General features: G+C 31.1%; 1 protein-coding gene across 2 annotated transcripts in view; it reads left to right on the top strand.

Annotated features, from left to right (window-relative positions):
• The window catches only part of LOC130452884 (receptor-type guanylate cyclase Gyc76C-like), a 126326-nt gene that overhangs the window by 92868 nt on the left and 8428 nt on the right, over positions 1 to 25030 (top strand). For both annotated transcript variants that reach the window (XM_056792385.1, XM_056792394.1), the window contains exons 3-20: positions 8683 to 9163; positions 10353 to 10550; positions 12246 to 12311; positions 12382 to 12595; positions 14343 to 14489; positions 15235 to 15437; positions 16211 to 16382; positions 16446 to 16624; positions 18439 to 18732; positions 18785 to 19045; positions 20471 to 20542; positions 20857 to 21022; positions 22185 to 22334; positions 22392 to 22584; positions 23098 to 23238; positions 24243 to 24465; positions 24602 to 24746; positions 24851 to 25003. In XM_056792385.1, the coding sequence (XP_056648363.1) occupies positions 8723 to 9163; positions 10353 to 10550; positions 12246 to 12311; positions 12382 to 12595; positions 14343 to 14489; positions 15235 to 15437; positions 16211 to 16382; positions 16446 to 16624; positions 18439 to 18732; positions 18785 to 19045; positions 20471 to 20542; positions 20857 to 21022; positions 22185 to 22334; positions 22392 to 22584; positions 23098 to 23238; positions 24243 to 24465; positions 24602 to 24746; positions 24851 to 25003 (3418 nt within the window). In that variant the 5' untranslated portion in view covers positions 8683 to 8722. The remainder of the gene's footprint in view (positions 1 to 8682; positions 9164 to 10352; positions 10551 to 12245; positions 12312 to 12381; positions 12596 to 14342; positions 14490 to 15234; positions 15438 to 16210; positions 16383 to 16445; positions 16625 to 18438; positions 18733 to 18784; positions 19046 to 20470; positions 20543 to 20856; positions 21023 to 22184; positions 22335 to 22391; positions 22585 to 23097; positions 23239 to 24242; positions 24466 to 24601; positions 24747 to 24850; positions 25004 to 25030) is intronic.

The following is a 25030-nucleotide window of genomic DNA, read 5'->3' as shown; positions in this document are numbered from 1 at the left end:
AATCTGAACTCAAAACAACAATTATAAAATTAACATAAATACATATTATAAATACCACTATTGTATTTCGTATTAATGTATTCGTTTGTTTTTTTACTACATGCGCAATAAAAGTTCTATATATAGAAATAACTTCAGTTATCTACATAATCGTAGTGTGTATAAATAGAATTATTATACATTCACACAAGTTAAAATCGTGTAAAATTTTGTTTACTTCTGGAATTCAATGTTATAACGAGTCGTACTCAATATATCGGTACGAAAATAGAACTATACAAGGTGGATCGTGCCGATTAATTATAAGCGATAATGAGAATTAACAAAGAGAAAATTTCTATAACAAACGTTGATTTATAATAACTTCTTCAAAATAGGCAACACCGCTAATTGATATTAATGACAGAAAAAAGATTCTCTATAGGCATAAATTCCATACATTTCACTGCGACCTTGAAGGTTATTGCGTGAATGTTGGTTTCAACTTCTACAGCTTGCATTTCATTTCCAGAGTTCTAACGAGCTTCCGTATCTTAACCGGTTTCATGGACCTTAGATTTTGTCTGAAGCACCCCTTGTATATAATTGCAATGTCGATGCATTATAGAAATAGAGGAGCTGGAGGTGCTCACCGAAGCGAAAGTTCTCTGTAGATGTAGCTTACTTAGATGCAAATACCTTTTAGATCAAAGTTACGATTGACTTTATGGGAGTGTGGGAACCTCCAGAGCGCTTCTTTTTCGACTTCTCCTTTTTTCCGAAACTATTTCTTATAGATGTTTTTTGTTCGAGATGTTAGATACCAGCTAAAGACATCTCACGTTCTATGTGAAGCTCACGTAAATTTTTACTATTTCGTTTGGTATCAAAACAAGCCATAGGGTGCCAGTTATTGTTATAAAATGGAAGTTGAGCAATTTTTAATTAAGCAGTAAATCAAATATAATGGACATATACCAAAGATCCGGCGAGAACCAAAAAACCACCTTAATGACTGCTACTTTTGTATTATGAATTCGAGTAAAAGATGTAGAGGTAGAATTTCAAAACCTATCGAATTCTGCTCTAATTGCAGACGACTTGACAGGGATAGTACCTGAGCTGAGAGAATTAACTTATCTCTTAGATCTAATAAGTAATTCCGATAAGGACTTTTAACCTACACCAAAGCAACTGAAACAATATCTTACAGAAGGTTTTAACGATTTAATGAAGGATTTAAATATGTCAATAATGAAGTAGAGCTTTTAGGCTCTGGTTAAAACAGTGAAATTTGCTAGACTGGGCATGAAACATATTCAACTTTTTTTGTAAAAGAATATGGGCTGGGCTGTTTTTGCAATGACATAGGAGGTATGTTTGAAAAATTTGGTTAGGTTATGTATGGTATAAATGTTGTCCTTTCCCAATCGCTTACTTAGTACATCTAGAAAATCAGTTATCAGAAGCAAAAGTTAATCGTCATTAGTCCACAAATTAGATTTACTCTTGTGAAAAATTTGCAACGTTGCTGAATCGTACGCAAAGAGCAAGTTGCAACATTTATAAAGCAATAGTTTCTCGATTTTAATAACTGCTTTCATCCTCAATTCCAAATTAAAAGCATGGATTGTGGAAAATATCGTTCTAAATACAAAAACAAACATTTTCGTTTCATATTTTTTTGTCGACGTAAAATATAGAAATATAGTTCGAGACTGTATTGACCTGTGTTATTGATTTCTCGATCCCATACATCCCAGTATGTGTAGGTTACAGCTTTAGGTCTTACCAGCTAGACACCAACACTGCTAAACTTTTTAGAACAAGGGATCTTAAACGGTGGGTCGCGACCCTTAGGGCGATCTTGTCATGGTTCTGAGGGACAGAAAAGACTTGCTACACAAAATACTATTTTTTTTGGAAGCCAGCAGAATGATTCAATGAGAAACTGAGTTCGCTGGAAATTAACTAATTGTTGAATGTCTGGGTTGATTTTGTCAAACACAAAATAATTATCATTTTCCTTTGCCAAACGATTTCTTAATCTTTCTCAATTGTAGGAAGTAGCTAATGTATCAACAACTTGATCGGAACTTTGGCCAATTATCGGTACTCCTTAGCCAAAACTTATTACGGCAAATATCGTCAAGAGTAAATTTCATTGATCGCTGATCAATTGATATATCATGGAGGCCAGCATTTAATTAAGCTTTTTAAAGAGCTGTACCAGAAAAAGGTTTTTGCTTTCCACATAGACCCACTTGTATCTTTAAAAGGAATATACCTAATCACGCAATTGCAATGTTGTGTCAATGCTGATATCACCAATACTTGAATTCTTGTGTTTCATTTTCAAATTCGATTATTAATTATTAATAAATCAGAGCTCACCACAATCTTGTTAATAAAGTTGTGATTAGTGGTGGTTTTTTTCTATTGTAACAACAATTAATTATTGCTATCTTTTTGTGAACGGATCATTCCATCATTTGCAGAAGATAGTTATGTGAGGAACAATCAATATTTCATAAATTCTAATTTTAATTGGTTTTTACATAACGATGCTAAAAATTGTCTGAAATATAGAGGATAATAAATCAATCTAAACGCTAATAAGAACATTAATTAGTCAATAAAGATGATTCATAGAGGTATGAGTACTCATAAACAGTATATTGTTTTATTTGAAGTAAAAATGATATTGTTATGACTAATCTGTAGGTTTTTGAACGAAATAAGATTCTAATATTTAGTTTGGTTAGGTTATCTTAAGGTTTTGATTTAGTCGCCAACGTGTGTTCAGATAAAAGAGCTCGTTGATGATTTAGAAAAAGCCATGCCTATTTTTGAATTAAAAAAGTTTTGTTTCGACTGCTGACATTGGCGGTTCACAGTGTTTCTCGGATCTAAGTTTTGTGTTTTGTATTTATTATTATTAACTATTTAAAATAATTGAGAGTGACTATTTGACGTAACAAACAGTATTATACAAGTGAGGGATACTATAGATCTAACCAAAACTTATAAAAGTTGACTATGCAACCGAAAGTGTTATCGACGAAAAGTGTATGATTTTTATGAAGCCAATTCGGTGCCAACATTGGACATGATACAGAACAAATTGTGTATGAACCTTGAGTATGACTACAATTGTTTAAAAAAACTTCGGTATGGTTTTGAACATAAAAAACTTGACAACAGAAATTATGGTATTATGGAATCATGTATCGTCAAACTTCGATAAACGCCTCAAACAGGAATATATACACCGGTAAGGTGTATATAGAGGAATGAAGTAATTATCTATAAAAATACATGTTATTCTAATTCATGAAAATCTTCAATGATCCACATAGAAGTCTATTATAAAAATTCCATTCCAACATTATTGTATATTATAATACAACTTAGTTTTTTAACATGGGACGCCACTGAAGGCGGCAAAATCCTTTGTTATTTTTTACTGTTACCGTATTATCGCTCCTTATAGTAATCTCTAATCTCCTTTTAACTCAAAGACGCTTCCTAGATCCCTTCAGTATTACAATCCTTCCTTTCCACATTCTAATTTCCAAATTGGTATTTTCGCTTTTCTCAAAGATACACCCGATACACTAGATTTTAGTATCATGGCGCTGCTTTAACTTCTTGTACAAGGCATATTTTTTAAGTAAGTACCGTGCAATCCAGAACAAAAGACGTGACAGGTTGAGTAAGGGTATCGTTTTGCTGCATGACAATGCCCGTCCACATGTGGCTAATCGGACCAAAGATCTCATCAAATCTTTTCAATGGGAAACTCTAGATCATCCTCCCTACAGTCCTGGTCTGGCGCCCAGCGACTACCGTTTGTTCCTGCACTTGAAGAAACACCTGGGATGTCAGCGTCTTCAAGACGATAATGAAGTCAAAACAATTGTGATACAGTGGTTAACAAGTCAGGCGGCAGAGTTTTATGAGGAGTGTATTCAAAAACTGGTGCCACGTTATGACAAGTGCCTCAATATTCACGGATATTATGTTGAAAAGTAGATTAAGGTACAGGCTTTCATTTAAAAATAAAATTATAGCGATATCTTTGCACTTTTTTTAATTCCAAAACGGTACTTACTTAAAAAATATGCCTCGTAATAATATATTTCATGTCAGTAATGGAAAGTAATTTTCAATATTCAATATCTGAATACTACACCTTCTCAATAATTGAATCCTTTTTAGGCAATTTTTTAAAACAGCATCCTTAAAAAAATATAATCTAGGCAAAACATCATTATAAAATTCGCTCAAGTATTATTAAAGAAACTTTGTTCGTTTGTAAAGTGTATAAATTTAAAAATTGAATATTATGGTTCCCATATAGAACAACTTCCTTTGTATGGCATGAATTGAGTGATCAAATTTTACTCTATGCTGGCTTACCGTATTGATTCACTACATTTAGTCAGCGGCTGTTGATGTTTGTTGGTAAACGATGCAACATGTCATTCGGCTTTGAACGACCTCCCACTCCACTCGAGAAATTCAATAAAACGTCGAAATTGAATCGAATTCTTTATCTACCTATCTACACTAGTAAATTGTAGTAAATTTGTGATAATTTTATTCTTTATATTCGCTTTTCTGCAGCTGCCAGGTTAGGAGTTTCACCCACCAGAATACAAATTCAACTCATTCCAACATCTGGGAATCCAGTTGAGGGCTGCCACCATACCTGATTTCCATAAATAAGTCCCAGCCTTATCTTTAATATTTAAATAAATCTGAATTGTTCGTTCTGCTCTTCAGGATGCGCAGCTAATGCGAATTTATTATTTTTTCAATAAACATATTTATTGCTGAATCTTTTTTTATTATTGTAAACGATAAATATTAATTTGGATAATCGTCTCCGAGGATAGTTTTAGATTGTTTCATTTTCTTTTGCTTTCCCGCCTTTTTTTTATTAATTGTTGACGTCTTTCGTTAAATAGCTAGTGGCGTCCAAGTTAATATCAATTGTTCATCCCAGTTATTTATATACATTAACTGAGGCCGAATACCACTTCCTGCAAAAGAGTCTCCTGTCGGGGAAATTAAGGTTATAAAATTAAAAACAACTCGCAGTTCTACAGGTTGGAAGTAGTGTATTAGATACTGAGGTGTCTACGACCTCGACATATTTCTCTAGAAGATGATGAAATACTATTACTTGATGGTATGGGATATTACTCTTTGGTTGGAATAAAAGCACTCGTAATGCGTAAACTAGGTAATACTAATCCCTTTACGATTCATTCTAGCTGATTTCCAAAATTTATAAAATTATTTTTACATTTTAATCTATAAAAATACACTAAAGTCTTTAATGTAGAGTTTTCCACAATTTGTCTTTTCTAATATTTGTGGAGACGGACCATTACTGTCTACTGGAGGTTTATCCAAAGTTGACAGTTTTTCTATGAACGGTTAATATTGGTTATTCACTTTTACTTTTTAAAGATTAGTATGAGTAATAAAATTTTTCGCTACTCATAATTAACAAACAACATCAATGATCTGTTATATCCGATATAATTTCAAATTTATAATCAAATTATATTTGTACATATTTAATTTAGTTATCAAAACAAAACGTCAAAAAGTTCTTCTATTTTTTATACGTAAATATGGTTTCATGAATCGTATTTGCACCAATTACTTTTCCAATTCCCCACTTTTGATTGAGGACAAGTGATAAGATAAGACTTATTTGCTAAATATAAAAGAGTGTACTTGACACTTCAAGTGTAATACTTAGAAAACAAGTCAAAATTGTTTATTGCATTGTATATATATATATTTTTAAGTATTTACTATAATACTATAGAAATATTTTATAAACAACTTTGCTGTTCTGATAGGTACTTAAGTATAAACAAATACATAAACTGAAAATCTTACAAAATAATTTTTCCTATTTCGTTGTCATTGTGGCGCAGTAATTACTCAGCCCCAATTACGCATCGTCGGTGTTGCAGATTTTATGCGGTTTTCATGTAACCTATCGAACTAAAAATCCCTCTGGGTCGTAGAGCTACTTTTTTTGTTGCCACTAGAACATTCAGTTTTTTATATCGTTCACGCGATGATAGGCGGACACACGCACAATGAAGCAATACCAAATCAAAAGAAATCTGTTGGGATTATGGATAAGGTAACGGTGTATTTATGGGAAAAAACTAAATACATTATCAATTGGAAGATTATTTTATTCACTTAGAGTTTTGGCGGTATGTCCTCAACATTAACTCTAGGACAGAACTAAACTCCCTACTTCCTAACCTTAATACATTTTTGTATTTTCTTATCATTTGTATATATATAAACCTATACCTTGTTTTATGACCTGTATCTCGAAAACCTTTTTTTCTTTATTTTAGGAAATACCAAAATATATTCATTGCCTAGATTAAAATGTGTTTAAACCATGTTTTAAAGTAGAAAACTTTATATCCAAAATCATATTAAAATCAATATTTTAAAAGTATAATATCTTGAAACAGAAGGATTTTTGCACTCAATATTCCCACAAAACCCTTCCCAAAAAAATTACTACAATTCTAGCGCTGCCGACTCGCCTATATTAGGGCCATTCCAGAAATGACCCATCTCACGAAATTGATCCTACATCCCAAATAAGAACTCAACGAGACTGCCCCTCTAGTCGAACGCTCTTTTGCTTACTCTTTTTAACTAAAAACAATACTGAATTATTCAAATAAATCTGTAGTTATATTTTTCTGTTGTACTGTTAAATTATTTCTTCTAATGTTTTTTATTTAAATCTGTTCTGTCTACTCCTTCCCTGTCTACTTGTTCCCATAAGTACTCTCGATTTTCATTCCTGTTTCTCGTAGCTCTGTAGCTTTCAAATAATAAATTGAAGGAGCTGTAAATACTGATGCATCACTGCCTTATAATTACTCAGTTTTTTTGTTTTAAAAGTACGTTCATATTCACTTAATTACATATTACACTTAATTACATATTTCATGCGTATCTATTTAATATTCTTGTTTCTAGGAATGTCTTCAAATATGACATGACAATATCCGTCATTTTATCAAAATTCCCGTTTCGACATCTATTATTACATTCGCGAGATACAGGTGCAATCATTTCATGTGCACACAATGTAAACTTAAAAGACGATCTCGACTACAGCGGTAAGGGGCGATAGGGACTGACCACTCAAATTTAATATTCCGATGTACAGTGGCGAAGATCACTAGCGCAGGGAAATTCCAACGGCTGGATTTCTCACGTTACGCATAATCAACGATTTTGAATTTTGTTAAATAAATAATTAATCGTCCTATAAATAAAAAAAATTGAAATAAAGTTAGGACAGAATTTGGTTATTTTCTTTATAAATCCACTAAAAATCTTCTTTATTTATTTATCTGAATAGAATATTTTCATTAATTTCTCCCATAGCTTATCTACGAACTCGCTTTTCCCAGAGGAAATTTAGATCATATAAAATGGTTTCTTATTGGTAAACTATCGTTATCATGAAATATTGATAAAACCAAGTTGCTTGGTGAAGTATCATGAACTTCCTCATAACATAACTGCGTTGTGGATTTCTATAGGTTTTTTACATAGATATTTTTGTGTTTTAAAAATTTGTAAATTGTATTTTTTCTAATTTTTGTCATTTTGGCTATTTTGAAAGAAATCATTCTATTATATTATAAAAAAGATTTATGAAGATTAACCTTATTTTTATTGATGATTGCTTTGCACGCTAAATGACTAGTATTTCTTATAACATTTAATTTCATTAAAATGACAAATTTACTTACAGGCTTTTAGATTTGTTAGGTGCGGAGATTGAAATCAGAAGCAAGATAGTACAGGCAATTGAAAAATTATTTCAAATTAAACTATAATAAATTATATAATATATAGTGTGACCAACCAACGTGCAAATACAGCCGATAAGCATCTGCTAAAACGCTTAGATTCATATTACTTAATGCTTATAGGTGTGGAGTATTCTCCTCCAGTTCTCCCCAACTTTCTCCTGCACTAGATTTTTTACCTATTACCATTATAATTTTCTCTTACTTGCTGCCGCCTTCACATCCTTTAAACATGCCCTTGCTGGTCTTCGTTTGTGTGCATATTTCACTATTATTTCTTCCGTAATTCTTTAAATGCGACTTAACACTTTCAATTATCTTTTGATCGTAACTTCAGATTGTGATTCCTAATTTTTATCTTTTCTGGTCTTATTAAAATTTTGTTTCGACGTATTGTTCACGTATTTGCACTATATGTAAGTAACATTAGAACCACTTTTTTATAAACTTCTGTTTTTTGTTTATTTGGGTCTTTCTCTGCTGTTCTGCGATCTAAGTAACAGTTGTCTGTTAATATCTTCGACACAAATTAAAGATTACGAATGGAAAAGCATGTCGATGTCTTGACTGGTTCTAATTTGATTGAAACTGGTCAAAATATTCTGCTTTCACCTTCTAATTGTGAAATATGTATATCAATAATTATTAACACTGGACAAAAAAGCTCTATGAAATACTCTACTTTGATATCAATGAAGTAATAAAGAAAGTGGTAGAGGAATATATATGTAGGCTTACATGTTCTTTTTTCTATTTATTTAAGTATCTTTCTAAATAAATTTGAAAAAAATTATGAATTATTTTCTTGTTGCAGGTTATCCTAGAGTTCCGGTGAGGGGGGGAGAAGCCTGGCCATGCGCCTGGGCCTGGCTTCTCTGCTGGTCGTGCTGCTAGGTTACCTCGTTCACACACCTCTCGTATCCACAATCGCATCTCGCATGACACAGAATGACGATGACGCCGACTCCTCCTTGATTGCGTCACGCCTACGTAATAGTACTACATCGATCAAGCTTCGTCCTTTGGCTAGAGATAACTATTCCCATCTCTTTGGAAACTATCTTGAGGTGGACGAAAATGATACTGATGCGATCAAAGTTGAGGAAATACCGCTGCGTGGATTCAAAGAGGTGCTTGCTGTTGGAAATCTAGAGAAGACTGATGAAAATGTTGTTAACACAAAAACTGATAAAAAGACGAGGTTATTTGTTGGGTACTTGACGGCTGTTAAAGGGTTTTTATATGAGAGGCAAGGTTTGGCCATATCTGGGGCTGTCAAACTGGCGTTAGATCAGGTGAGAACTAAACATCATCTCAGATTATTGCTGGTAATTTCATTTAATGAATACTGAACCTATTTGCACAATTGACGAAATGCTGAATTAGAACTGAAAAGCTGTCTGAAAACAATACAATAAAAATATTCGACCATTCAACAAACCCAGTTGCGCGCTTTGAAAAATGTTTAAATCAATTACGAAATAAAATCTGTTTTCGACAATTTGACAATGAATCTGATAGACATATTATCATACTCTTGTTATATCCATTCTTGTCAGAGCATTATGTTATTTTTGCTGAAGCAGATAAACTTAGTCTAGAAAATGGTCAAAAATATGGAGAGTAGACTACAGTTTTCGGCGTAGTTTCGGTCACCATTCCCTGGTTTTATTGGGCAGTAACTTGTGTTAATTTATGTGGCGTGAACGACTTCCTTAATCAGCAAACGAATTGATTTTTTCAATTATTTATTGCCATCAGTTTGTATCAATTGATTACATCAACCTATATAAAAAAAAATAAAGTTGTTACTTAGTGAATTTTGAATGTTGTAGTCATGAGATTTAATATTAAAATTAAATTAATCATATTTTTGCCTAAATAGTTGGATGAAGCTAGTATTTGGTGATCCTTTGGAAACGAACAAACAAATTTGATAATAAATTCATTACATCTGCCTTATTTATCATGTTTACTTGTATTAACAATTTATTATTAATCTTTATGACTGGCTTTTTCAAAATACATAGATAAAGTAGGATTGGATAGATAACTGATATTCTTATATGAGGCATTATTCAGTTTATTTTTTGGTCTAAAAATTTTCAAGTTCACGAAAAATGTATACTACTAAAATGTAAATACATATATATTTGCTAAAATTACCAAAGTTGCGATAGAATTGTTCTCTTCTATTCAGTAAACATATTTTTAGGAAGCTATTTTAGAAATATTCAAAAGAAATCAATGTTTTGAATTTATATACATATTAAGAACAAGTGTTCTTTGGCGCACTTTTATTTCTTATAAGTAAAATTATCGTGGGGATGGTTATTATAACCGCGTCTTTGAAACTCTCCTCTGTATGTCAGTTCGAAATTGTTAATACTTTTGACAGTTATTTAACAAATAATAGATGAAGTATTCATCTTAGGTTAAAATGCAAAGTTAAGTTTGTATATAAACTGTATCATTATTATTTAGATAAACAATGATAACGAACTTTTGCCGAATGTTTTCCTCGATCTAAAATGGAATGACACGAAAGGCGATACCGTACTGGCAGTAAAAGCAATGACTGATATGATATGTGAAGGAGTTTCCGTATTCATTGGCCCTGAAGGAACTTGTCACGTCGAAGCTATTATTTCACAGGCTAGGAATATCCCCATGATAAGTTATGTAAGTCGAAAAAGTTCTGTTAAACATATTAAATATACAAATTCTTCTCGTGTAAAGTACTGGGAAAACCCAGATTATTCATTAGAAAACTTTTATCTATGAAAATTAAGTCGATTTCTTTTGTAAAGCTTTCAATATACCATTTTGTTTGAAATTCATGTTAATTATGTTTAATTCAAACTTCCCTAATTGATAAATCTCAATTTAAACCATCGATTAATTAGTCTGATGGACCCTATCTTTATACGTGTACAGGAAAATTTCTGTTTTATCAAGACTCAGCATTAAGTCACAAGTCGATTAAAAGCTGCCCTTTTTTTGAATCACTATTAAGTAAATCATACACGCTACGGTCTACCAGAGTGGTTACATGTACAGGTGTGCCTGCGCAGGTCAACCGAATCTGGTACAAAAAACTGCACAGGTCTATTGCCACATATTCTCTCCCGTGAACCGTAACGTATATGGCGACCTTTAACTTTTCGCAGTATTGTTCTTCATTTAGTCTTTCTGGACTGTTCCTTACAGTAAATTACGTTATAATGTTAGATTCTTCTTCATTCAGTTCGATCTTTTATCTATGATAATGATAAGGTAATGCAACTGTGGTTTTACTGATATTAGCATTCCTTCCGCCGTTTTTACGATCATCACCTTGGACTTGTATGGTACTATATTACCTTACGCTTCATCCAGGCTATCGCTAAGCTAACCGTCCATTTTTCCCTATTTTTAAACTCATTGGCTCCCATCTCATCCACCAAGAATATGAATCTGCATGCACAACTACCATTGTTAATCATACATGGGGTCTTATAATTATCCTTTAGGAACCCTATGAAGCACATATGCTCCATAAAAAAGCTTTCTATACATCTATCCAGGTACTGAATTGTGAAGCTGTCTAGGATGTTTTCCCGCTTTGATCCGTTAAAAAAATGCTTAATATCTAAAATAAAATAAAATCTAAAAATACTTGATTGATTTGATTTTTGTAATCACAGTGACATAACCCAGGAGCACATTTATATCTTCACTTTATATTGGAAATAGAACCACCATAGTTTCCTTCTGGCCCTAACCACCCTGGAAAATCCCTTTAACCTCTTGTAAAATATTGTTCAGCGACAGCACGTTAATTCTTTTTTGGGAAGCTTATGTATTAAGCTTGAGATTCTCGATAGTGAGGTCGCCCGGTTCCAGGAATTTTATGTAATTTAGGTAATTGATTCTTTTGTGACAGTGCATTCTACATATACAATCTTTCACCAAGTGGAAGACTATGGGGTTTAGTTGGTATTTGCAGTTGATTATCTTTATTTTCTTGGTTTTGCCAAAATTTCGTACTTTTCTACTCATATATCTTTATCTAATGCCGTAACTACATTCTACCATCTTTTCTTATTAGAAACAACGTAAAAAGGTTGAATAAATCCTGTATTGCTCTCGAAGGAAATTATCTTGATGCATAAAAGGAATATTGCTTAAGAAACTTTTTGTTTTGTTCACTAGACAGGACACTTATTGATCGATGGCTTATGTGTGTAAACTCTTTGCTGTATAGAGAAGAATTCTTTTCTGAATAGAACAAAATTGAGTTCAAAAATTTATTCTACATTCTATAAAGATCAACATTTTCTACTTCGTCATAATAATACTTACAAACTATTGCCTACACTTATTTCTAATTTTTAGAAATGTTCAGATTATAAGGCTTCAGAAGTACCGACATTTGCAAGGACTGAACCTACTGACACACAGGTTTGTATTACTTGTTCGTTAAATCAATTATATATTTGTAAAAATTTCGAAACTGATATCTATTTTTTAGGTTACCAAATCTGTAATATCCCTTTTATCTTATTACAAATGGGAGAAATTTTCCATCATTTACGATCAAAGTTATGCCACTGTTGCTACTTCTCTTGAACAACAAGCTGTTCAAAGAAACTTTACGGTTAATTTCATGAAAGAAAATAACTCGGGAAAATTCGATTCTGTCAATTGGTATGATATCATTCAAGAAACGAAAAGTAGAACAAGAAGTAAGTGAACATCAATTGTTCGATGTTAGTTTAATATAAGTTTTAGATGATTTCTAGATTTACTAAAATATTATTGGTTTTCTATTTATTCCTCGTTAAATTTTCTATCGACTATCATATTTTACCTCATTATAATTATATATTCTTGGCTCTTAGTAGCAAACTTACATTCTCTAAAGCAGCTTCTTTCCACAGTTAAATTTGTTTGGAAGCAAATTCTCTGAAGTTATTTCAAGTTGTATATTATGAGTGTTTCTGATAATCTCACTGAAAATTCCTTAATGAACCATTTACAGAAATTAATTGTTCAGAAACTTATTCTTTGTCTGTTTTTGCATGTAAATACAAATCGTTCACTTCTTTCAAATTGGGAAATTACTTCCAGTAAACAATACTATTGTAATGTTTTTCTTATTTTTTATACTATTTTTACACTTAGGATGACTTTATGAATACTGTCTTTCACTCACTTAATTTATTTAACACTTCACACTACACTTAACTAACTAATAATAATTAAGTACTCATTAACATTTAAATAACTTATTTATTTAAATTCTTGGGTTACTTTTCTATTTCACTATGACTATTTATTATAAACTAAGTAACTGCGCTCAACAAACTCGTTAATATGCCCAAAACGGAGTTCTCAAACATTCTGGAAATAAAGAAACAAAACAAATAAATAAATAGACAATGCTAGAAATTACTTCAAAAGAAACAATGTAAACAAAGCGCCTGCTATTATAAAAAAATATAAAAACAAACATGAAACGAATGCCGCGCTTTTTTTTCTTATTGTATAATCAACTTTATGACCGTAGAAATGTACCCAAGTACATGCACGCTTTTGGTCAACATTCAAACATTTGGGGATCCATTTTGCAGCAATTTTTCTCATGTCCAAATTGACTATATGATGAACGCGTTCGTATGAAATATTCAGTGCTTCAGATATCCGTTTTGGCCCATTTCGACGGTATGATAATAAAATCATGTCATGAACTGCATCGATATTTTCGGGGACTAACCCAGAAATTGGCCTTCCCGATCGTTCATCAACGTCAATGGAAAATTTACCTCTTTTGAAGCTTGAAGTCCAATTTTTCCCGGTCGCATACGAAGGACATTGAACACTAAGGATATTAAGCATATCTTCGTAAATCTGCTTACCTCTTAACCCTTTTAAATACAGGTATTTAATGATGGCTCGATACTCCAATTTTTCGATTTTCACAATTTCGGTTGACATCTTTTTTCTTTTAATTTATTGCGTAACTCGGGTTTACTTTTTACACTGACACTTCTAATAAGTTATTGTTCGTTGCTATGGTAACGCAATATTTTTTTATGCATGGAACTGGTCTAGGCTAACTAGATATCAATACATCCTCGTATTTTATTCCGAAGAACTAGTGGATGAATTTTTTAAATTAATCATGAGAGGTTCTACAGTTTGATCAATAATGTTATCTAATTCCTACATTTTTTCTTCCTCTTTGGTAACATATGTTTCAAATCCCGATTATATCCAGAAAGCAAAACAAGAAATAATTAATTAAAATGGTGGATCGGATTGTTGAATTCATGTGTGCTCCATATTCATCATTACAAATTCCTCTTTTATTGATATCACGATTAATAATGTTATGATAGAATATTATATTGTGATTCTATACTAATCAACATTGATTTACTACACGGGTAATAAGTGTATGTGCAATTTCAAAATTAACATTTATTTCAGTCTACGTATTCGTCGGAAAACTCTTTGATTTGGTAGAATTGATGGACGCAATGCAAGCAGCAAAAATGTTTGAAAAAGGAGAATATTTTTTAATCTATGTGGATATGAATGCTTACTCTGATCAGTATGCATTCCAGTATCTTTGGAGTAAGTATTTTCATATTTTGTATAAAGTAACCCAAATAACTATATATAAAAGTTAATATCTTTAAGAATTATCTTGGGTTTGCTTCAATTCGGTTACTTTATTAAGGAAACTCTCTTTCAAGTCATTGTTTAAATACCGTCGAGGAATGCATACTTAAATTACTTGAAAGATTTATTTAATGATTTTTTTCTGAAGTTGAATCAAATACTTTTTAGCCCAAATAAATACTTTACATCCAATTATTTGTGACGACAAGCATTAACTTTAATTATATCAAATAAATTTTGTTTTCACGGCTTTCAGTGTTGATTCAAATACAGTATCAGAATTTAGAGCTATCATTAAACACAAACTGATAGGCAACGTAATAAGCTCTAATACATTTTCATTATACCGCTGTCCTCTTTTTGCTCAGAAAATTCAATTACTCTTTTTAAAGATCAATGATGATATATTCTTAACCTTGTTGTCAAATTACATCCCTGCATCTTTTGTCTGAGAGTCTGCCTAAAAATAACCAACCCGTTCAATGGATATTATGCAATTTTTCAATAAATTCCTTCCTGTCAGTCATATATGACAAAAAGAAGTAATATCTTAATTCTATGTATATCAACTGTACGTTCCAAAAGTAACGTATTTTATTAAGGCAAGGTCATAAAATATTATTGATATCTTCGTTGTTCAATTCATATAAAAATAATTAATCAAAATTATACTTATTAAAAGTTTATCAATTTCTAGAGCCTGCAGTTCTGAATAAATACACAAATTGCAAAGAACTACCAGAAGCTATGGGAAGTTTGGTAAAAAGAGCCAAATCTCTATTCGTAGTGACAGCAACAGCACCAACTGAAACATTCAAAGAATTCAATGAGCAAGTGAAGTCTTATAACCAGATGGAACCGTTTAATTTTCCTGTTTCTAATCTTTTGCCTTTCGAAAAGGTAGGTTAATGTTCTTTGTATTTAGATCCCCATTTTCCAAACCAATATTATATTTCGAAGTGAACAGCATTTTCAAAATTGAAAATCTAATAGAGTTATTTTATGAGAAGAATGATTTTCTAACCTCTGTAGCCAAAGGATTAATTTTTCCTAATTGGATTATTTGGGGGATTTTAACTTATGTTTTGCAAAACATAAAAACATTGAATGGAAAATCACTTTTAAACGGAAAATCTAATCCTATGTAGCCAAAGGGCTAATTTTTCCTAGAATGGATTATTTGGAGCTATTATATGAAGAAATTGAATACTCTCTATAGGTACAGGACTCATTTTTTCTAAAATGGATTATTTGGGGGATTTCAACTTGTGTTTTGCAAAACAGTAGTATGTATTGAATTGAATATTACTTTTAAAACATAAAATCTATTGGAGCTATTATATGAAGAAATTGAAAACTCTCTATGGCCAAAGGACTATTTTTTCTAAAATGGATTATTGGGAGGATTTCAACTTAAGTTTCGGTTAGGGCTAGACATTTTTCAATTTTCATAAATTCTAGAATATAATTAAATGAATGATTAATCATTTAAAAATTGCAAGTAGGTATTTTGAATCCGTACTATGAAAAACAAATTTTCTTTATATTTCGTTATAGACAAAATCCTGAAATTTATATTTGGTTGCATAGTTTTCAGGGTAACAAAATTGTCTATTCTTATTTCAGAAAACAGCTTCGTTTGAATTTACTGTTTTATATGTATTCCTTTGTAGTTTGTATCGATTTATGCTGCTTATCTGTACGATTCAGTAAAATTGTACGCTTCTGCTCTTCATTACTTACTCAGTCAAGAACCTTTCTTAAATGAAACTATTATAGTTGATGTTGCTAGTAATGGAACAAAAATAATTGAAACGATTTTGAAAATTAATGGAACTTATAAAAGTAAGTCATAATCACAGTCCCAAAAAAAATTCATAATTCAAATATTCCACTCGTGATTTATAGGTATAAACGGTGCGTTGATGAAATTTGACAAAAATGGTGATTCTGAAGGTAACTATTCTGTGATAGCTTATTCTGAACCAGAAAATAAGAATCTGGGTAAATACAATTTTACATGTGATTATCAAATGAGGCCAGTCGGACAGTTTTACCAATCAAGTGATGTCAACAATTCACTACCTGTAAGTTTTTCACTGATATACTGATTAGAACATTATACTTCTAAAATATTTCAACGCAACGACAAAAAAAATAATCAAACAAATTAAATCCAATATGACAAGTATCATGGGACTATTAATAACATTTTCAAGAAAAAGAAGCAGTAATAATAAACTTTCATCAATGATATGGTATTGTTAACTATAAAGTGAAATTAAAAGGAATCAATTGCAAACTCAAACAATTTGATTTTGAAATAAAACTACAAAAACCTTTTAAACTTTCATAAATAAAATATGAATTAAGTCAATCCAAATACAATGCTAACATTACCACTGTACCAACACTCAATTGTACTGGCTAACTGAAGGTAAACTGGCTAGCAGTTTACATTCAGTCACTGAAGACGACATTTTGGTTATCGACACGCGCCATACAGTGCATTTGTGAGTTTTGATGTAGTGGTAGTTTGAATACCACCAACATACTTAACATATTCAACGCTTTCACTTATAGTTAATAAGTATATCTACAGAATTCTTTAGGCAGGGAAGACATCACAACTAAGTTGGAATTTCTGGAACCGTTGGCGATATTCATACTGATAACTTGGTTATCGAAACGCGCGTCAGACAGTGATGGTGTAAACAGTATATTCAGTAAGGCAGGGAAGAGATAAAAACATCAAATCAGACTACACACTGGTGTCAATGCTATCCTAGTTGTTAAGATGTAAATTGAAAAATAGACATGACATAAAAATTATTGGTTAATTAGTGAGTGATCATCTCGGCTTTAGTGATATCCAAAAACTGAAAAATTTGTTCAAGAAGACAGTCTAAGAAAAGCTTTTCTGCATTTTCTATATCAAGACTATTTTGAATTCTCATTTGGCGTAGATAAGATGCAATAAATTAAAGAGGTTGTTAAAGACAAAGACCTAAACATCTGGGTTTATGATAATAATGTTTTCTATGACGGTCGTGGAATTATCAAATCTATTTCAACTTGCAATGCAAACTATACCTGAACCTATTACTTTTTTATTCTTTAAGTGTGAAGCTGCAGATCGTGATTAGATTTTCTCAATTATTGAAGAGATAATTCCCTCGAAGTTGGCAGAACTTACTATTAAACCGTGTTAAAAATATGGGAGAATTGCCTTATATAATATCTAGGATTACACAATGACTATGTAATGAGCTTTCAAACTCTGTGAGTTTCTTTTGTCATAAATTGAACAAAAGATGGGAGTATTGCCCTGTGAAGTATCTACAGTTACATAGTGACTATGTATTGAACTTTGAAAAAGCTCTGTATGTTTGTTACGTCATTTGTGCAAATGATGTATGTACTTTAGTTAAACCATGTCTTTCTAAATTTCTCACAAACGCTTTGAAGAAATGTTCCAAATTTTTATATAAAGAAGTGCTTATATGCTTTAACACTTTTGTAGATTTTACTTAAAACTTGCCATTTATGCATTTGATAAAATAATTGATAATTTATCGTCATTTCAGTTTTGCCTTAACTGTATTTTTCATAAATGTCTGTACACTCTACAGTTTGCCGATTTCACTACATCTAGAAATTCTTATCTGGGATTGAGGTTTATTTATTATCCAGACTTTGGCTGTTGTACAAAATTTCAATTTTTTCTAATATCTATCTATCAGTGTCTTTTTCATATTTCATAAATTCATCATAAATTTTCCCAATTCAATGGAAGGAAACAAAATAAATTTCATAACCAATTGTTACTATAGTAATATACTGTAGCATCCACACATTTGCTAAATGCTTATTCCTCTATTGTCGTGGTAAATAATTTTAGAGATATGAACTGAATGTCAATACCCAAATCTACTGGCCGGATGGTTACAACCGACCTAAGGACCAGCCTAGTTGCGGTTTTGACAATGAACTTTGTCCGAAGCCAAACACCCAACTTAATAGCATAATTGCTGCTGCAGTATTGGCCATCTTGCTCTTCTGTTTCGGTGTAATTACAATGAGCATCTATAGGAAATGGAAGATAGAGCAAGAAATAGAGGGATTGCTGTGGAAGATCAGTAGAGAAGAGATACAAGATTATTTTGATAAAGACATTGTTTCTAGTCCTAGCAGGGTAAGTTATCCAGATAAAAAACATTCTTAAGTTAACAGCATATTTTTTTTAGCTAAGTTTAGCCTCTGCTAGTACGTACGAATCTAGAGGAGGCCTACAAGTGTTCGCCACGACTGCCCAATACAGGGGCGTGGTAGTTAGAATAAAAGAATTGACATTTCCGCGTAAAAAGGACATTTCTCGTGAAATAATGAAAGAAATGCGGCTATTGAGAGAACTCAGACATGATAATGTGAATTCTTTCATAGGAGCTTGTGTACAACCAACCTCAATATTACTAGTCACTGATTATTGTGCCAAAGGAAGTTTATATGTAAGTAGGTTTTTTATTCTTATAGCAAGATATTATTTTAAACATTAATTTAATAAATATGAAAAAGTTATCTAAATAGGAACTACAGTTAATAAACTATGTATCCGATATATTAATTATCAATATCCATTTTTCCAATACAAAACATTAATATCTTGTGCATGTTTTGCTCTACTATTGTTCAGTTCAGAACAACTTATTTGTTGATCTCGTGTGGTATTATTGGAAAATAACCATTTCTTACTTTGATGCTGAAAAGATTTATCTCACTCAATTCCAACCTATGTGATATAATAAGAAATTTCCGTTATCTTTGTCATTGGGAAGATATTTAGCCACTATGAATAATAAGACAAGAAAGGAATCGCATGCTTTCTAGTATGAAAATTTTTTCATACTAGAAAGCATAAGTGGCGAATGCATAATGCTAACAGGTTCATTTAATGTACTAGAACCAGAACTCATAGCTTTCCCTCCAGTTGTAAGAGAAAATGTACCATTCGTGTATGAGAATTACTGAACCACATATCGCAACAATAGACCAATATTGCCAGGAAGCAGTTGAAATGCAAGCATTGGTGTGTCTAGACAGCAGCCTTAACCTCAAAATAATAAGATGTCTTTAAAGCCTTTAAAAGTCGCTTCACAGTTTATATGGACTGAATCTTGAACTTGAATCGATAAATAGAATCGATCAACGTGGGCGAATTTGGCTAGCATACCAACTACGCTATTACGACTCGACGAAATGTGGAATGCTCTTGGTCAAAATGAATTCAGAAAACTACATTTTTCACATTAATTTCATATTGTACACTTTGAGTTCCACTTGTATATAGTGACTTTTTGTTCGACCTCACTGCAATATTTTTTAAGATTAAAAAAAGCGAAGTTATGCGTTAATTTTCTGGAGAGTAAGAATTAAAAATAGATGATTCGAGAATTGGAACAATGACTTTTTAAAGTGATTCTAGGAAGCAATAACAACATCTGCACAAAACATAGATTTTTCAAAAAAAATAAACTACAATATTTGTTGTTCAGTATGAACTTAGTTATGTAGAGAGAGAAAAAGAAAATAGAATGGTTGTTTATTTATTTATATACACAGCTTTTGCTTTGGCCATGATAAAAGAAATATTTTCTACCATGATGAACTACATTTTGGTAAAGAAGTTAGTGATAATCTCTAATTTTCCCTTCTCAATCTCATTATGAATTTTTTAATTACTTTTCCATCTATATACCTTATCCTTCATATTTGAACTTGTTAAATATTTATAATATATAAACGTAGTTTATATTTTTTTTTATTTTCAATTATTTTATTTCAAAATTAAATTACGTAACATAAAAGTTTTTAATTGGATATCTATCTAAAAACTGTTGTCTCTAATTCATATTTGATTTATTTCTCTATTTCAGGATATTGTAGAAAACGAAGATATTAAGTTGGATAAAATGTTCGTAGCCTCGTTAGTTCATGATCTCATCAAGGTGATTATATGAGATGCATTATTTTTAACTAAACTTATTAATTTTGTCTATACCGTTTTATAATATTGCTGCATGAAACCACACATTAAAGTAGAATACAGAAAATCTACATCACTAAAACAATAGAATCAATAACTTAAGAAATAGTTTACGAGATTTAGATCCATATTTATTTCTAACCAACAATAACGTTCTTAATCATTTCAGTTATTTTGCTTAGAATCAAATATTTTAGCATACACGGAAATTTACTTTAATAAATTTATTATTTTTCCATGAATTATAAAAAGTTGTGAACTATTTTTACATTTTAGGGTATGCTGTATATACATAATTCATTGTTAGTCTGCCATGGTAATTTAAAGTCTTCTAATTGTGTAGTAACTAGTAGATGGGTGCTACAAGTGACCGATTTTGGGTTAGCCGAAATGAGGCAGTGTGCCGAAAATGATAGTATAGGAGAACACCAGTATTATAGAAGTGAGTAAAATATTATCTGTCATTCTTTAGTAAAAAATAAATTTCTGGTGGTTATTATAGAGGCAGTAGAAGAAAAAGTTCCGTGGTTAGCTCAGTAAACTGAATATTCAGTCTACTAAAACATCAATAATAATTTTTATAACTCATAACATTGTTGTCACACAAATAAAGAAAAGTGATTGTTTTTAAGTTTGAATCAAAAAAATAACTTTGATGTGCTGCATTGTTATGGAATACCCAGTATATTTGTGAATAATTTTAAAATGTGCTATACTGTACACATGTACTATGTCAACACTAAGAGTCCTTGCTCTGCCCCCCATCTCCCTTCTTCGTTTTTTTCTGTCTATTTTAACCTTATCTCTTACATTTTCCGTTCTTTTTAGCTACTTCATATGTATATGTTATGTCTTGTTTGTTTTATTTTTCTATATGCACTTTGTTCCTCTTCCACTTCCTCATTAATGTATATCCTCACCTTTATTTATATAATTCTCACATTTCTTGTTAAACCAACCAGTAGTCCGTGTCCTTTTATATGAAGAGGAATTTATGATGGAAAAACTAGTAGACTGAATATACTTAAATAATAATTTTAATAACTCATACATATAACCATGAAGGAAAGTGATTGCTTTCAACTACAGTGTGAAGATTATGTATTTTTGTAACCAATTTTCAAATGTAAAGCTAAAAGCTGCCTTCTATACATGTAAATAACTTGTTCGATATTTGCTATACTATACAAATTTTTTACTACCGCCGTACCAATACTCACAATTAGGCCGTCTAACGCGTGTTTTGAGAACCAAGTTTTCTTCTTTAAAGGTAAACTTAAAACGCACGTCAGACATTGTAATTGAATGTATTTGTGTAGTAGTATTAAACAGATAAGTATAAATATCATCAAGGGTTCCAGAAATTTCAACTTATTAGAGATATCTCCTATAATAACATATATAATAACGGATCTTGTCACCAGAGTTTTAATTAAAACTGTATATCAATTAATGTCAATAAAAGTTTTATGCTAAAAATAGAAATCATTCAGTTACTAACTCAGCAATACTTGAATCGTCACAATAGTTTAAATGTTTAATAAAAGCTATGAAGGTTATTTTTAAAATTTTGTTTGAAATATAATCAACAATATTTTTTTTAGATTTGTTTTGGAAAGCTCCAGAAATTCTACGTCATCCGGCAAAATATATTAACGGAACACAAAAAGCTGACGTTTATAGTTTTGCCATAATTTTATATGAAATTCTTGGCCGAAGAGGTCCCTTTGGTGTCACTCCTTATGAACCTAAAGGTAACATCCATTTTTATCCTATAGAGAAATCTCGTTATAACAAATATATAATTGTAGAAATAATAGAATTGGTAAAAAAATACAGAAACGACGAACCCTTTAGACCTGCTATAGCGGCACTCGATGAGTCCGAAGTAGGTTGTGATGATTATGTTTTGCAATGTATGAAAGACTGTTGGGCCGAAGAACCAGAAATGAGACCAGATTTTGTTACGATTCGGTCAAGATTAAAAGGGATGAAAGATGGAAAGTAAGTTTTTTTGAATATAAATTTTTTATCTAAGGAATCTGTATTTTTTATATTATATAAAACTTTTATATCGTTGAGATTTGAGTTTTAATATGTGCAGAATAAATCAAGAATTCATATTACACCCTGCAACTTGATCTTTGTCTATATGCACATATTAAATATTCTGTAGGGTTCATGTTTTGGAACTTTTCTAAAGAGAGAGAAGCTTGATTGTTATAAGAAAATTTTACAATTTTATAGATAAAGCAACACAATTTTACATTAGATAATATAAAAAGACAATTTGTCTCAATAATAATTATAATACAATATTAACATCTTACTGCAAACTAAATTGTATATTTGGATCATGTGTTGTATTACAACAATCATGCAATCATTTATAAAGGAAAACAAATATATTATATTATGGTTGAGTATACAACTGGTAGTTTATTCAATAACCATGAAGAGCACAGTCATTAGTTTCTTTCTATATAATATAAATTTTTACAATTTTTTCCTTTTTAGGAGTAAAAACATCATGGATCAAATGATGGACATGATGGTTACATATGCAAACAATTTGGAAGAATTGGTGACTGAAAGAACTAGACTTTTATATGAAGAAAAATTGAAAACAGAAGATTTATTACATAGAATGTTACCCAAGTAAGATATCTTAATTTTTAACAGATATAATATGATTAATACCTTGCCTTGTGTTAACTCCTTCAAAGTTACTAGTGAATATTTTTGCTTTCCACACTGTTACAAATGTTTTGTCTATGTCATAAAGTGAACGCTTTTGGAAATCTGTGCATATAACTATCTCCTAAGTTAATCGTTCTACAAGTATTAGTTTGGCCTGGTCGATACTATTTTGTAAGTCTTCTGAGTCTGTTATCACGTTTTTTATAAATATATTTTCTATTTTATCAAATAACTTTGATATATTTGATGTTAGATTTATTCTACAATAAATTTCAAAGGCTTTTTCACTATTACAAAATTTCTTTTTGTATTCAGTATTTATTTCATAAATTAAACAATCCTCTTCCTAACATATATTTCTTTTGTTCTGGGTTAAGGTCTTCATTTCCCGGAAACTTTTCATTCTATCTAAATTTGTATCTAAATGGCTTTATTGTTTATAATCTCATGTCTCTTGTTGGAAAGCTTTCCTCGGAGGGTAGTATTCAACCTCAGTTAAAGTATATAAGTTCAATGGATACAAGGAATTCTGAAATAAAAAGGCAAAAAAACTGGAAACACTTTTTAAAGTAATGTTAATTAAATTACTTGAAAATTATACCTTAATAGAGCTTCCAAATTAATATAAATTGCGTTGTTGAAACACTCAGTGATGGTTTAGCAGTGATCTTTCACTGACAGCTGAGGTCTAGCTTTTATACCTCGTAGAACCTAGCCATGGCCTACTAGCTGCTGTATAGGGAGTATATAAAACTATAATTACAGTAGAATTTAAACCGATAATTTACCTCTCCTTTTAATTTTTTATAATAGATCCCTATTCACTTATTTGCCTATAAATTTACTAAAATGTACTTTGCAAATATTTGAATAAGCTTAATTATCAATAATGCCTTCTTGTACCAAGCTTGATTACTTTCTCAATAATTTACTATTTAAATACGAATAAACGTTTGTTTCAGGCCTGTAGCCCAAAAACTCACCAAAGGGCTTGGAGTGGAACCGGAATCTTTCGATTTAGTAACTATATACTTTAGTGATATAGTAGGTTTTACTGCTATGTCTGCTGAAAGTACGCCGCTACAAGTTGTCAATTTTCTCAACGATCTCTATACAGTATTTGACAGTATCATTAAAGGCTACGATGTCTATAAAGTGGAAACTATCGGAGATGCATACATGGTGGTAAGAAAGTCAAACTAGAATTATTATAATTGCAATAATGAGGATTATTAATAAAATTTTTATCGATCATTTTCCCCAGTTTTTAACAAAAGATTATGTACCGATAGTTTCCACTCATACAGATTGTGTATTGTAGGTTTCTGGTTTACCTATCAGAAATATAAACAGGCATGCAGGGGAAGTGGCATCAATGGCACTGGACTTACTTTCAGCTGTCAAAAATCATTGTATATCACACAAACCAAATGAACCATTAAAATTAAGAATAGGTATACATACAGGTTAGTAATTGACTACTAGTTTTGAAAAATTATTTCAAATTTGAATACTTCTTTTAATAAATAATATAATTTTGAAATTTAACCTTATACCTAAATTATTTTAGGACCAGTAGTAGCAGGTGTGGTAGGTTTAACTATGCCACGTTATTGCTTATTCGGAGACACAGTTAATACAGCTTCTCGCATGGAGAGTAATGGCGAACCTTTGAAAATTCACATTAGCGCTCAATGTAAAGAAGTTTTAGATAAACTAGGAGGTAATTTAGACCTGTTATTAAACATTT

This window comes from Diorhabda sublineata, chromosome 1 (genome assembly GCF_026230105.1).
Source record: "Diorhabda sublineata isolate icDioSubl1.1 chromosome 1, icDioSubl1.1, whole genome shotgun sequence".
NCBI lineage: Eukaryota > Metazoa > Arthropoda > Insecta > Coleoptera > Chrysomelidae > Diorhabda > Diorhabda sublineata.
The sequence above is the reverse complement of the archived record's forward strand: the minus strand, read 5'-3'. Positions and strand labels throughout refer to the sequence as shown.